The sequence below is a fragment of the Thermobia domestica genome, chromosome 16, assembly GCF_964235325.1.
Source record: "Thermobia domestica chromosome 16, izTheDome1.hap1.1, whole genome shotgun sequence".
NCBI lineage: Eukaryota > Metazoa > Arthropoda > Insecta > Zygentoma > Lepismatidae > Thermobia > Thermobia domestica.
In genome coordinates this window covers 56820822-56837388 of record NC_137469.1, presented here as the reverse complement: position 1 = coordinate 56837388, position 16567 = coordinate 56820822, and the positions used below count along the sequence as shown (strand labels likewise).

Here is a 16567-nt window from a genome sequence, read left to right as displayed (position 1 = left end):
CAATGTTTTTGGTAAATTTCGTTCCTATTTATTCGCTATACAATGATCATATTATTCAACCCTAAGATACTGTGGATGTGTGTTGCTGCTCTGTCCGTCTCATTCGCATTATTACTGTAGTAGAAGTCTCCAAAGCAGTGGCGGATCTAGTCCGGGGCGGGGCGGGGCGCGTGGACCCTCTAGTCTTTTAGTAGTAAAACTAATTTAAGCTATTGTTTATATATTTTTGAAAGTTTATTATAAACTCTTGATATGCCTATCATAGTCTGGGTTCTGGCTTCCCCCCCCCCGCCCCATTTTTACCTCCTAAATCGGCAACTCTTCCAAAGTTTGATTGCTTTTCATTGTTTGCAATACTGTAATATCCTTAATTCGTAAAACTGAAAAATAAATGTAGTAACGCAAGGTTTTGTTTAACATATGGATATGAGATATTGATATGGAATAAGCTGACGTAGAAGTGCATTTGAAAAAAATATTACTTTATGTTGGTTGGCAGCACTGTTAGTCTGGAGGTATTGCAGTGTATGTCAAACAAAGTTTCCCTGTCGATATTTGCATGGTACAAAATTTCAGCGTATTAGTTTCAAAGTTACAACAATTCCAAGACAAATGTTCCATTCTGTGTATATGAGATCGTATCTTCATTTGTAAATGAAAAATTGAATCTTTTACGCCCAGTGGTTAGACCCTGTAGAAAATCCACAGACGTGATGTTGTCCAGCACAAACTCACATGGGCTGGAATCGATCCAGGGACTCCTTGGATTAGAGGTGAGCGCTCCAGCACTAAGCCATTGCGGCTCCATTCTTTGATTGTAGTAATTACCATCGTACCACAAGCCAACTTATACAGTATTTCCATCTATACATGTATTTGTGCTATTTACTGCTTTTATGTGATTGGTTTTAAAAATTTGAATTGAAAAATCTATTTGCCAAACAGTAAACCTAATATCGCCGTCTGAGATTCAATACTGCGTAACATTTCATCAATTTTACAGGAGAGACAAAAAAAAAAAAAAAAAAAAAGCTTAAAAACTAGCCTCAGCGTTAATATATGCGGTATTAATTTGAAGGAATATCAGAGCCATTTGTCGTGATATAGGTGTACTACTTAACCAGATTATGTTCCTTCCTATATTGATTCTAATGGTATCAAAACTCAAATTCGCCAAAATTGGAGAATAGGCGGTGTTGAATTTCAGATGACGATACATAAAAGAGAAAGCATCGATTGTTTGTTATCGAATGGCGGTAATAATGGCTGAAATGAATTGTTTGGTATAGACCTCTACTTACCAATTGCCTTAAACTGGGATTTCCTTGTTACTTTTATTAAGTTACTTTACGGGGTGCGGCCTTATTATTTATGCAAAAAGTTGAGTATCTTACAAACCACTTAAGTAAAAAGTATATAACTCAGCATATAAACTCCTCATTGAAAATAAGAGGACATATATGCCCCACTGTTTACAAAAATTCCCGTTTTAAAGGAGGAATAAGAGGTATTTTCTAATGAAGTGTAAGATTGACGGCCAACTTTTCCTAGAGCACTCCACCGAACTTGATTATTTTTGGTACGTAAATGGACTATGAATAACTTCGGTTTTTATTACATTATCCCCATGACAGGTCAGAACTGGTAAGAGATGGGGTTGGGAAAGGTATGACATGTAAAAACAATCGAAAACAACTGATATTAGTATGCAATCCATAATTTTCGGAGTTTCCGAGATGAATAGTGACACTCTCGATGCCGTTTAAGTCCAAATTCATCATCCATCATCCAGGAAGATGAAAGATGAGGACGAGAAGAGGCTGACATGTAAAAATAATCGAAAGCGTCTGATATTAGTGTCCAATACATAGTTTTCGGAGTCTGACAATGTGAGATGAATAATGACACTTCCTATGCCGTTTAAGCACGAGATCAGCACCATCAGCATAAGAGTTGGTAAGGGCTGAGGGTGAGGAAGGGTGACGTTACGGATTTTTATCGTTTCACTTTCATTGAAATGGTATCCTAAAGGTTGTTCAAACGCTTTTCTGAAACCTATTTTCCCCATGCGAAGAACGGACATTTCAGTTAGTATGTGTAAGGAAATAATAGAAGAATCTTAAACCTTTCGGTACGGGGCGCTCTTTGATGTTTTCGTCGACATTTAGGTAATGAATTATGGTTCAAAGACTATTTACCCAATTGATATCCATGAGACCTTGCTTTTTAGAAGAAGGACGTGGCAATTTTATGGTGCAAGTTTGCTTGCAGTGTTGCTAAAGGGAGGGAAATGTAGGAGTGAAAATTCACCAAAAAATCCCTAAAAGAATTTTAAATTTTTTTGGAGCTGGCACCACTGTTCCACATGGATCCAAGTCATCTCAAAGAATTCTTTGGTTTGTTGACAATGCACAATGACAGCGTGAAGTCGTTGGCTGCCGTACAAAGATTGAGAGAAAAAGTTCTCTCACGTTGTACACATGAAATTTTTACATTTTTTCCGCCTCAGAAGGAAAAATAAAATGTTATATAGATGCTGCAGCATCCCTAATTATCCTATTGAAACTTTCTGTGGTGCGTTATCAGCCAAATACGATACTTTGAGATTCTGATACGTTTGATCCAATCTAGGTACATATTTATAAGCATAAATTTCGAAAATTTTGAATTTTTTGATCCAAAAATACGGAAATAATAATTTTCTTAATTGGCAACACTTATTGTAAGTTGTTCAAAATGGTCTAAAAAAATAGGTATCCATATAATACATATACCCAACAACTCGTATGTAGATCTCGATAAAACCATGAAAGTTATATTGAAATTTTTTTTAGTATCGAAATTTTCCGATTTTTTGACTTTTGGGCTCAAATTTGGGAGGGAAATTTGACACTCAGGAAAAAAAAATCAGGATAAACTTTGGATCAACCATATTTGGCATAGAAGAAAGCTTCCCGATGTCTTAATTATTATTCACACCGCAGAGGATTAAATGCGTGGCTCACCCGTCTGAGTAACTTTCTGCCTCCTATATCGAAAGAGCGAAACATTAAGATTTCTGTGTGTATTGTTCTGATTTCTGAATATACAATAGACTTACAACGAGCCCTTGTAATAGTCATATCTGCATTAACACTTTGTTCTGACAGCCAGTTTTGACATTCCATTTATTAACGCACTTATGAGCGTGTCGGTTAATAGTAATTTTAATAAGTTTGTCAACATAATGTATTTGTGATTAAAACTTACAGACGCTCTTTCCTAACATATCGTTTTATTTTTATCTTTTCTTCTTTTTTAATTTCATTTTATACAATTTTCATAAATAATTTTATATATTTGTTTTCAGGTGACTACATTAAGGACAAATATGACGGAGCAACGGAAGTAAAAATCAACCGTAGAGGACGTCTTCAAATAAGGAATCCTAGGTTTAATTTGCCGACAGCCAATGATCTGGTCTATATGGAAGAATCACCAAACTACTGTGTCCGCAATGAAACCATAGGCTCTCTAGGTAGGCTATTTCCTCCTTGTTTATCTCGTTTTCATTTAGGTTCTGTAAGTAGATGTTCGTTCTAATAAACACCAGAGTTTCAATAGTGGTGCAATTTTAAATTTACTGGTGATAGGTTTCGAAATAGTAAAAATAATTACAATCTGGTTACACTTGTAGTAAAAATAATTACACTCTGCTTACACTTGTATAGTATTAGGTTGTCTAAAAAGTACTGAGCCTTTGGAGGTTAACATTGAGAATACAATATTATTGTCATTTGAAAATAGCATTACGAAAAACACATATGCAACCATTTCTTTCAATGTTCTTCTGTCATTTCTCCAGCAACACCATAATCATTCCTATACAATTTCTGTTTTCTGGTCAAAAAATTGTGACACGTGGTTTTCATAGACCTCTTTTTGAAACTAACTGAACATCACTCAGGGAGTCTGTAGGAGACCGAAACGAATTACAGACTGACGGTACCAGGTCCGGGCTAGACGATGGACGCTTTAGAACCTCCCAGCCAAGTTCTCCAAATTTTAGACAGGTCGTTAAAGATGCAGACAGTCTGGCGTTCTCAGTGTGATATACGACACCCTTCTTGTTGACCATTTTCGACCGTTTGCTTTGACTTGCCAGATGCTAATAGTCAAAGCAAACAGGTCCGACTCTATCATTCTTCCCGGCAGCAGCAGCTCCTGATCCACGATGCTTTTTCAATCTCATTAAATGCACAATATAATCTTCCTGTGGATCCGTGAGGTCTCTCCCATACCTCCTCTTTGCTTCGACTACGATCATTTTCGCATATCGTTGTCGTAGATTATCCACTTTTTTGTATCAACCGGTTCAAAAATAGCTCGAGTTCGTTACGTTTCAGAAGAGACGTCTTGGTTTGACTTTTGTCAGAATATCATCCACTTTTGTTGTGATTGGTCGCTTATTGTGAGGAACTTCATGGATATCAAAATTTTCAAAGCAAAAGCCACTGAAACATGTTTTGATTGTTGCTTTTAATAATATCTTATCCATAAACCGCACAAGTTTCTTCACTGGCTTGCGCAGTATTAGCCCCTTTATCGAAATAAAATAGTAAAATGTAATGCAGTTTTATGGAAAGTTCACAAATCAGTACCTTACGTCTGATTATACGAATTCAAACACTTTTTTTTTTTTTTTTGCATATGTTCTAGCTTCAACAGTCAGCTGTCAATAGGCCTGACCTGCTGTGACTAATATACCCTGAGATTTAGGACAGTAACGCCATCTCATGCGCAAAGGACACAATACTTTTTAGACTACCTGGTATTTCTCCTTCACAGTTCTTATCAGTCCTATTTGTAGGGAGATTATTCAGGTTCCTCAAACAGCTGTAGGGACTACAAGTATCCAGTGATAAAGTATGTAGACAAAGCCACATCACGGCGCGATCAATCAACGAAAGCAATAACAGAAAAAAAAAAGAAGCTAAGGTTAAAACTCCGCTAATTGAATCCATGTCGCGTCCTTATACTGTTATAAAACGCATCTTAAAGCATGATGAAGAACACAGTGAATAGTACCATAAAGTAAATTGTTTGATATTCCTAATTTTGTCCTACATGGAGGAAGCGTCCCGGATTTGCGGAAGAAAAGTTGATGAAACATCTATAACTAATTCAACGACCAGGCTATTTAGCAAAGGTATCCATATCCCACATCGTCGGTGAAGGGGCGAAGTGGCGTAACTTGAAAAATTACGTTTTTGAGTTATGACTACCATTGATATATGACTAACCACCTCTGTTACCTGTCAAAATTTCGTGGCTGAATTCCCACTGGTTCCGGACATAGAGCACCTAGCTCTTGGCGTATCTTGAAATTTTCGATATAAAAAAAAAAATCTGCGAAGGGGCGTAAGTAAGATAAGCCCGTTCGCCATTTTTTTTTGTTTCTTCAGTAGCTGCTAAGAAATAAAACCGCGTACGGGCGTAAGCTTATATTGGTAAAGTCTTTGTCGGCAATGCCGCCACAGAAAGAGAAAAAAACATATTTCTCAAGCTTTGTTGACAATCCGCCAAGGTTTCTTTTGTTTAAAAGTGCGGAAACAATTCAATCAAAGTAACAATAGAATATTTACGTAGTGGTTTCCTTCAGTTTTCTGTACTGATGTATGATCGTATTCCAGTTTTCTTAACTTAGAATATAGAATAATAACATTGTGCAGCTGGCTTTTGTTGGAGGCAGTTGTTACCAAGATGGATGTGCTAGTAGAGTGGGATACTGGAGGACTGAACGTTGTAGCAGATAAGGAATTGGTGTGTGTTTCAGGGAAGGAAATTACTGTTGGTTGTCGTGTGAAAATGTATTGGTTACTGGATAGAAAGTGGTATTGTGGAATAGTGAAAGACACAGAGTGTTCCGACGTGTCAATGAGGAAAAATGTAACTGCAACAAGTGGTGACACTGAAAGTGAGAATTCTGAAGATGATGTTCCCCTTATACAATTAATACAAGGAAAGAAAGTAAACGAAAATTTAAGTTTAAATCCCACTGATATTCTATATTGTGATGGGGACGACTCTGACTTTGATCCAACATATAAAGCGGAGTGTGAAGTACGAGGTTGTGAAAGGGAAGTGTTCAGTGCATGTCCGTTGTGCAGTATGTTGTTGTGCTGGAGACATTTCGACAAACCATTGAATTGTGAAAATCAGCATGAACTCTTTGAACAATCGTGTAATGTGAAGACACAAGTGAGAGAGAAATGCGGAGGTGATGTAAATGTGGATCCACAGCCAGAAAGTTACGAAATGGAAGGATCTCCTAGAGAAGAGGAGCATTTATTGAGTGAAGAAAAAGGTTGTCGGAAGAGAAAAAGAAGTATTGCCAAGGATTTACGAAGCAAGGGTGAATCATATGTTAGCCCATACACAAAGAAGTTAGTTCCGGGAAGAAATGTGAAAGCAAGATGTGATGGAAAATGTGAAAAGTTTGGTAAAGAATGCTTTAAAATCACAGATGCGGAAAGACAAAAAAATTTTTCAGTACTTTTATGCGAGTGGTGACCTTCAACTTCAGCGAGAATTTATCAACAGATATGTAAAGATTTCTGACGTTAAACACAAAACTACGCAAAATGAAGAATCTCGAAGATCAAAAACAAATTATTACTTTTTACCAAAGAAGGAAGAAGAAGTGTCCGTGTGTAAAACCATGTTTTTAAACACAATTTCAGTATCAGAGAAAACTGTGCGAACTGCTCTAGCTAAAAGAAGAGACTCAGGTATCATTGAGAAAGAAAAGAGAGGAGGAAGACGTCAGAGCCAACTAGAAAGGGATAAACTAATAGAGAAAATGATAACAGAACACATAAAGAGATTTCCAAAAGTCGAATCTCACTACTGCAGGAAAGATACGAAAAGACAGTATCTGCATTCAGATTTGACAAAAAGTAAAATGTATAGAATGTTCATTCAGGATCATAAAGATGAAATCACTCCTTTGCCAACTTACCAGACATACAGAAAAATTTTCAAAAGCATGAACCTTTCTTTTCATCGACCGAAAAAGGATACATGTGGTCTGTGTAGCAACTTTCTGGAAGGAGATGAACAGAAGAAAAGTGAACTAGCTGACAAATATCAAAAACATATCGCCGAGAAGGATGCAGTAAGAAGGAAGAAAATGGAAGCTAAATATTCACCGGACTTCCAATGCAAGACTGTTGCTGCAGTGTTTGATTTGCAACAAGTCATTTATCTTCCAATTTCAAATGAAAGCAAACTGTTTTATAAAAGACGACTATCAACATACAATTTGACTGTGTATGATCTGAAGACAAGGGAATGTCAATGTTTTGTTTGGCACGAAGGAGCAAGCCACAGAGGTGCATGCGAAATCTCCACTTGCCTACACAATTTTCTTCGTGAATTGGATGAAAAACAAGTTGAAGAAGTTTACTTGTTTGCTGATGGTTGTACAGGGCAGAACAAAAACTCAATAGTTGCAGCCATGATGCTCTACACTGTTACTACGGCGCAGCATATCAAAGTAATAACTCTAAATTTCTTTGAATCGTACCACGGACAGAATGAAGGAGACTCTGTTCATTCAACCATTTCGACGGCACTAAAAACAGCTGGAAATGTCTTCATTTCAGCACAGCTACTACCAATTTTTAGACTTGCACGATCTGCTAAACCATATGCTGTGCATTCTCTTGGATACAATGATTTCTTGGATTTCCGAGATGTCGCTTCTAATCTGAGGATCCTATCTGTAAGGAAGGATGATAATGGTGAAGGAATTGACTGGACAGACATACGAGAACTAATGGTGAACAAGGATCAAGCAGACAAGATTTATTTCAAAGACACCCATTTAAATATGGTTTATCGAAGCATCTCGCTACCAAGGAACGTTATATTCACCAAAACCCCGAAGTGTCTTCACTCATATCCCCCCAAGATTTCACCACAGAAGTATGCGGATTTAATGTCTTTGTGTGAAGGAGATACGCCTCTAGTGAGAGACCCCGAGTTTGCGTCTTTCTACAAAAATCTTCCACATTGAAAGTTATTTTCAAAAAAACTCTTTAAAATTTGCTATTGTAACAGACTTTACAGTAATATAGTTTTTCTCAGTTTTCATATTACAATTGTACTAGTGTTACTATATCTTGAATTTCGTTATCCATTATTCATTTCTGTAGTTTATTCATTTATTTCAAATATTATGTTCAGCAGCACTGGTAATAGATATGATTGTATGAATCGCCAATAAATAAATGTGTGAATATAATACAATTATTATAATAGTTATTACAATAACAATTATAATAAAAAGTTATAATAATAGTAAAATATATTGTTATATTATAATAATTATTAAATGTTTCTTATTAACGGAGAAATTTTAGAAAAAGTATCTCTACATACCAGACCAATCTTATTTTTCACATTTATTTGTGGGGCGTAACTTTAATCTTGATCTTTAAAATGAAAAGGCGAAAGGGCGTAAGTGATTCCAGCACATTCCAGCAGAGTTTTCCAGTAGAAATTAAAACATTTTTAGCATGTAACTTTTTCCTTAGATGTAACAATAATCATATTCTTCTTGTACAAAATTAGAAATTTATATAATAAAAATCAAATGAACACGAAGGTATTATGTTCAACAAAAAACTTTAAATCGTTCTCCTGAAAAATCATAAAAATCAAGATACGCCACTTCGCCCCTTCACCGACGACATATGACATTTATGTTGTGTCTACTAATGAGCGCTAATGGTGCTAGATCACAATAATAATAAAATTAAGATGGATATACGCAATATTACAGTCCTCACTTGTTCTAGGAACGTTAAGCCTCACTTGTTGAAGAAAGATTTAACCAAATTCCGTACTGTTTGCAACTGATTCATTGACTCGTAGTATAACAGGATTGCGAACTTAATTCAACCACTGTAGCTACATTGTTTGGACTACACTGAAGGAAAAATGAAAAAGAGAACACAATTCTAAAAGATACAACACTTTTATTGCCGTCTAACCTAATGTTTCCTTCCCTTATAGAGTTGCAGCAATTGTTAAAGTTGTAAAAGGAAACAAACAAGTATATTTTTGGAAGAGAGATGGAGGAAATAAACAACAATGAATTGCATGTTTGAATTTTTCCTTCAATGTTGAAAATTGTACGATTTTTCTTTCCATTACTACAAGTTCTTGTTTTTTCTGTTTCGAAGTGGGTGGGCGCATAGTTCATTCTCTCTCCATTGTTAAAGAAGAGTACTGTGAAGAGAAAATGTGGCCACCACTACTACATACAACAAGATGTCAGACCTACATCTTCGTGGGGAACAAAAGCCCAGACGATAAGACAAGTTGAAACAGGAAGTATTAATTAACTCTCACGCACACAATTAAATTGACAGAGTTGAGCGTTATCACCACACAAACGAGGCATATGTTTTGTTGCATATACTGCAGATGCAATGATGGATTTTCTGAAAGGAAAGAAACAAAAAGAAGAAATGGACAAAATTAATGGTCTTGACAGTAGCCATATCGGTCCAAGGGTGTTAACTATTATCAGGGAGAAACGTAAGATTACTCACTTTTGACGTTTCGTCAGTTTATAAATAATAATAATAATCATAAGTATCTTATCATCAGTGACAGATCACTTACAAGCAAATTTAGGAACTTCGATGGTGCATTATTAGCCTTTATATATTGAGTTGATCCATTACTTCGTGCCGTTTCTATTTCTTGTTTGAGGATTTGAATAAGACAAATGGATTCCTGAAATAAGACATGGGTCATTGAGAATAATCTTTTCCATACCCCAACAGATACACAATATTGCCTTCGTGAAGTGCAAGTCCTATTTGGGACAAGTATTTTTGTTTGGGCTGACCCGTTCCTTCCTTTGCTTAAAATTCACGTACAAGCGCCATTTTCCATCTCCGGTAACAATGTGTTAGAAAAAGGGACGATGTCTGCGACAGGATTCACGATGGCAAATATGCAAAGAACTGCATACGGCAACAATGATTTTTCATTGTCTGCACTGAATGAATGAGACACTCAAGAGCAACGCTTCAAAGAACAGCATATGGCAACACAGTGAACTTTGTTGTCTATACTGAATGACTGAGGCACTCACGAACAAAGTTTTGGAACCTTTCACATAGTTGAAGGTATTGCAGAACAGTTACCTCCCGGTTGCTTTACTGTGGAACCTCGGTGGATCAAGTAGTTCAAATGATCCTCATCAAAGTGGAAAAAGCAATAAGAACTTGGGACACTGCTAAGGTCAAAATTTTCATTTGGAAACCTATCAAACAATTTCCACATGTTTTTTTTTCAGCAATAGCGTCCTCTCCATATACTGGATTTGTCTAAATGCCTTTGCGGCAACAGAATTTTTGCTGAAACTCGTACAAAAGAACATGTCAGATCTGACGGTTCTTTTCAACTTGACTTTCCATATTCCGGAACCTGAAAAACAAAAAAATTGATTAGCTCCAGCAAAAGCACAAATAGTTCCACATATTACTGATAGTGTAGCTAAAATTCCAGAGCACTGCTATCATCACTGACGTCTGGCAAAAAAAAAAAAAAAAATCCTAAAAATAAACGACTCTAATTAATGAATCTGCCCAGTAAGAATTATTCTGCTTAACTCTTCAAGTACACCCTGGCGTTTGTATTACCCCGACCATATTTTAAATGTTAACTGTGAATTAGTTTTGTGAGATTGATGGACAAGACTTAATGTAAATTTGTTCCCAATCTCACCTTCCGAATACATTGATCAGAATTTATTTTATATGCTAAATATTTTTATGTTGTAACGTTGCGAATAACATGTTTTCGTCAGTGCAGTTGGGATTATTTGCAATCGATCACCAACAATAAACACCTACTTTGCTATACTCTACGCTAGAAACTCACATGGTTACTCTAGAAAAACTTATTACTTATTATCTTACTTCATTAAGATATGTTCGAAGTAGTCGTATTGGGATATGTAACCTTCGTGTGAGGTATTATAGACAATAGATAGCCGACAAACACCATTGTAATCGTACCAGATGCTTCTTTTGAAGCTGTCACGTATTTTCATCTTTGTGTCAATTAAGGAAGTAACAAAGTGTCAATTTAATGTGACATATGGATGTTGCACAATACTTGAACCGTAGGAGGTGAGACAGACATGTGAAATGAGTTTTAGAAACATGAGAAACATCAAAGAAAAAGGATAGAATTTAAAATTGAAAAGCTTCTTGTAAGTGTCACGTAATTCCATCATTCTGTCAATTAAGGAAGTAAGAAAGTACGAGTTGAAAGTGAGATATGGGTGTTTGAAAATAGTGTAACAGCAGGACGTGAGAAAGTCATGTAACCTAAGAATGGCATAGGTAGGGAGAGAATTCTTTGATGTGTACTAAAGAAAGAAAGAAAGAAACATATATACAGGTGTGCTATATTTTTGGGTGGTCCAGTTTTTTGGACATTGCTTAATGAGGGGACTGTGATTTTTAATGCATGGAAAAGAAAGAAATAGGAGACACCTGCTTGTATGTGTGTGTTCCAGGTTTTTTTTTTTTTTTTTGGAGGTGAAGGGGGTGTACTGTACTCTGGACATGGGTTAATTGGGGGCACTGTAACATGCACCCTATGGAGAGGTACCGCTCATTATACTGAAGGAGAGAGAATGTAAGAAAGAGATAGTTACGTGTTACATTGCCCCATACTGAGATACATGGCACAAGATTGCATAGGGAAAGTGTAGTGTCCTTTTGACCAAAGGACCAGTTTAAATTAACGTGAGAATAGTTAAAATTACTACAATAGAAAGCGAAACTTTTTTTGTGTGTGGATGAGAAAACGTGATGTTGGTTGCGACACACGTGCATGTCTAAGTCTTTTTAGAAAAGAAAGAAAGAAAGAAAAAAGATCTTTTAAGTTGTTGGGATATAGAAAGTTATTTGAGAAAACGTATGTGACATTTATTGTTGACGGATGAGACCCCCAGTAATTTCGACTTGAACGTAGCTCTTTTTAGAAAAGAAAAAAAAAAAAGATTTTTCTGACTTGTCAGACAGAAAAATGTTCCATTTAGCATGCCCTGTTAGAATGAAAAAAGAAAGAAAGAAAGAAAAAAAAAAGTCATTTTTCTGGAAAAGATTTTTGTTAACTTTAAAGAATAGCTTTGTACTTGTTTTTGTGAAAAAACGGAAATGTGTGTGTGTGTGTGTGTGTGTGTGTGTGAACGCTGGAACCACCCAGGTTAACGAATATATATAACGAAGTTTGAAATGAGAGCAGATTATATAGTATGCTTTTGGCGTTGTGGAAACTTGGCTTGTGTATTTTTTCTGTGAGTGTGTTGTTTGGAGAATAATTTTGGAATTACCGGAAGGAAAAAAAGTAAGTTAAAATTTACCATTTATATAAATAAATATTGAACTTTGATTTTAAATGTATTTACATGCATTAAAATAACTTGTGTTGGCTTTTATTTATTGAACAAATGTGAGATAGAACCGTTGTTATGAGACTTATTTGTGAAGATTGAAATACGGAAACCAGAAATGTTGTGCATTTTGTGGATATTTAAAACACCAAGAAACCCAATAGTGAACGGATAGGTTACCTACCATAAGACAGCGAGAGAGAGAGAGAAATAATATGGGAAGCATGCATATACGCTGAATGCATGCTATGAAGCGAGGGCGGGAGGGGGTGTTTCTAGTTTGAAGGAAACAGGAATAGAGACGCGAAGACTGTTTTACGGAAAGAGTGTATGCGATAAAGAGAGAGAGAGAGAAAGAGAATGTTTGCAAGGTTGGATAATTGAGTTTGGTGCGTAAGAGGAGAGGAGAGGGTGGGAGGATTTTGGTGCTTGTACTTTGACGAAAAGACCAATAGTGTGCGTGAGAGAGAGAGAGAGAGAGAGAGAGCAAGCTTGGATAAATGCGTTGGGTGCGTAAGAGGAGAGGAGACGTGCGGGGGAAATTTTGTTTGTTGTTTGACTTGAAGAGTAAGAGCAATATAGACACGAGCAAAAAGATAGGGAGAGAGAGAGAGGTAGAGCGAAGCATGCATACGTGTGCTGCTGAGCGGAAGACAGGGGGAAGGCGCGGGGTTAACCTGCTTGAGGCCTTTTTTTTATTCCTAGTTGAATGCAATGGAATTTACGGTCTTTTAAAAGGAGGGGAAAAAGCGTGATGTTGAACACAGAAACTGCAAAAGTTTGTGTAAGCCAAGAGAAAAGAAATAGCAAATGAACGAAAATAAATAATTTATATGTTGATATCAGTGGCGTATATGCGTGCGGTTTATTGAAATTCTAAGTGACTATTTTTTTTTCTTTTTAAATATGTAAAGTTAGATCATAATGTTATGATGTGTACTAAAAAGCACATGTAAAGTATAGAATTGTTAAAATGATGATACTTACCTAGGATAAACTGTTTTGTTTGATGTTTGAAGCACATACGAAGCACTAATATATGGAGGGAAAAAAAAGACGCGAAACGACAAAATGATTTCGTCGGTAAACGTATAAGGCATTCCCGGTTGTTTAAATAAGACGAGACGCATACGATGTGATGCTAACCGCACAAAAGCATGAATGGTACTGACACGTGTTTGTATATAGGTGGCGTTGATGCATAAAGACTAAGATTTTTTTCGTATAATAACTTTAAATGGGCATAGCTCCTAAACGATTGATTGTACGATAAAATGGACTACAGAAATCGATTTGTCAGGTCGAAATTTATATAGAAAGACACCTTACATGATAAAATTAAACAATTTTTTGTGGGGGGCCAACAGTGGTGGGTGGACATGTAGGGTTCTAACATTACATTTTTTGCTTTTGACGGCCAACTATTGGTTGTAGAAACAAAAGAAAGGTATTTTCTTGAATGTTAGGACCTAACGAACACGACTATACAGATTAAAACAATGTAACTTGAAAATAATTTTAAATGTGCGTGGCTCCTAAACGGTTCATCGTAGGTGAAAATGGACACCAGAAATCGATTTATCAGGTCAAAATCTATATAGAAAGACACCCTACATGATACATTTGAACAATTTTTATTTTTTTTGAAATTTATATACAGTGTGTTTCAAAAGTATAGTTTTTTATTTTTTCGCTTTTTTGGCCAAACTATTGGTCGTAGAAAGAAAAGAAAGATATTTTCTTAATTGTTAGGACCCAAGGAACATGACTATACAGATTAGAACATTGTAACTTGAAAATAATTTTAAATGGTCATAAATCCTAAACGGTTCATCGTAGGTGAAAATGGACAACAGAAATCGATTTATCAGGTCAAAATCTATATAGAAAGACACCCTACATGATACATTTGAACAATTTTTATTTTTTTTGAAATTTATATACAGTGTGTTTCAAAAGTATAGTTTTTTATTTTTTCGCTTTTTTGGCCAAACTATTGGTCGTAGAAAGAAAAGAAAGATATTTTCTTAATTGTTAGGACCCAAGGAACATGACTATACAGATTAGAACATTGTAACTTGAAAATAATTTTAAATGGTCATAAATCCTAAACGGTTCATCGTAGGTGAAAATGGACAACAGAAATCGATTTATCAGGTCAAAATCTATATAGAAAGACACCCTACATGATACATTTGAACAATTTTTATTTTTTTGAAATTTATATACAGTGTGTTTCAAAAGTACAGTTTTTTATTTTTTCGCTTTTTTGGCCAAACTATTGGTCGTAGAAAGAAAAGAAAGATATTTTCTTAATTGTTAGGACCTAAGGAACATGACTATATAGCTTAGAACATTGTAACTTGAAAATAATTTTAAATGGTCATAAATCCTAAACGGTTCATCGTAGGTGAAAATGGACAACAGAAATCGATTTATCAGGTCAAAATCTATATAGAAAGACACCCTACATGATACATTTGAACAATTTTTATTTTTTTTGAAATTTATATACAGTGTGTTTCAAAAGTATAGTTTTTTATTTTTTCGCTTTTTTGGCCAAACTATTGGTCGTAGAAAGAAAAGAAAGATATTTTCTTAATTGTTAGGACCTAAGGAACACGACTATATAGCTTAGAACATTGTAACTTGAAAATAAAAATTTAATGAATTTGCATAAACAATATAGCGTCGATTTTTTTGAAACTTTGGAAATATGTTTATTAAAGGGTATATTTTTATATGAATAGGTAAAATGAATAATATTACTAAAATAAATACCTTTTTTGCGCGTTTTTTACCGCGACCGGTACGCGCCGCGCGTTTTTTACCGCGACCGGTACGCGCCGCGCGGTATATGCGGCCGAAAAAAGGTTTTTGCGACGCGGGACGCGTAAAATATTGCCGCCCGGAAACTGCGCGGTGTATTGCCGGACAAACAACACTCGGTAACTTGCTATGGCACATGTACACACACGCACAGTTTTATACACACTAATGTGAATGTTATGATACAGGTGGCGTTCTTTCAAGAAACAAATATGGCGGATGGATTTTAATGTGCATTAATTTAGTATACATTATTTTTAAAAACAGTAATAATTAAAAATTTAAACAAGTTAACACGAACTTAACCGAACTTTTCCGAACATTGCCGAACAAACAAAAATGTTTGTACAATTTTATACATATTGGTTAATGTACAATACGAATAGTTCCGAACTTAACCGAAGTTTCCCGAACATTGCCGAACATAATCCTAAGAGTTTATTTACAATTTGTGTACATGTTTATACATGTATTGCACATACGGTTCCAAACATAAACATAAAAATGTATTATGATTTACCGTACACGTTTAGTATACGTATACTATGCATGAATTATAATTTAATTACCGTTAAAAATAATAATTATAATATTAACGTAGAGTATAACACTATTACCTGTATAGGCTACAACACAGTTTGTAGTCTCGTACCCAAACGCATTTTCGTTTTGTAGTCTCGTACCCAAAAGCATTTGGTTTTGTAGTCTCGTACACAGGTGCTTTAACATATTTTAAATTTAGTAACAGTAATATTACACAATATGATGTAATTTGTACCTTATGTTACTGGGTTTAAAAAATTCCTTTGTTAGTAGTGCTAGGAATTTCTTTTGTTTGCTTTGCTGCAGGTGTTTAAACAGGTTTAAACTGGTTTTATTGTTTTTTTTTGTTAGGCATTGTGTATATATACCCCCGCTGCAAAGGAAATATTATCATATGTATGCTGGTAACCGTACCTTCAACACAATATTTACTTAGTTAGTGAATAAATTCATAGAAACATATAATAAAAGAAATATTAAAATATTATATTTACAAAAGAGTAGTAATATTAACTGTATTGTTGCAGTTGTTGAAATTCAAAACAAGATAAGAAGAAAAAACAAAAGAAGAAGAAGAAAGGAAGTAAGGAAGAAATCCTGATTTTATCTCAAGTTTAGAATACACAACAGATTTACATACAAGATCATCGTAAGTATATTTACATACTATACATATTTGAATGATTATGTTTTTTATACTTTGATTAAATATTTGTATATAAAGTA

At 35.2% G+C, this 16567-nt stretch overlaps 1 protein-coding gene across 2 annotated transcripts in view; it reads left to right on the top strand.

Moving 5' to 3' along the window:
- LOC145673067 (protein Wnt-5b-like) overlaps positions 1 to 16567 on the top strand; it is a 756220-nt gene that overhangs the window by 717399 nt on the left and 22254 nt on the right. For both annotated transcript variants that reach the window (XM_081742415.1, XM_081742414.1), the window contains one exon: positions 3350 to 3517. In XM_081742415.1, coding sequence (XP_081598541.1) covers positions 3350 to 3517 — 168 coding nt within the window. The remainder of the gene's footprint in view (positions 1 to 3349; positions 3518 to 16567) is intronic.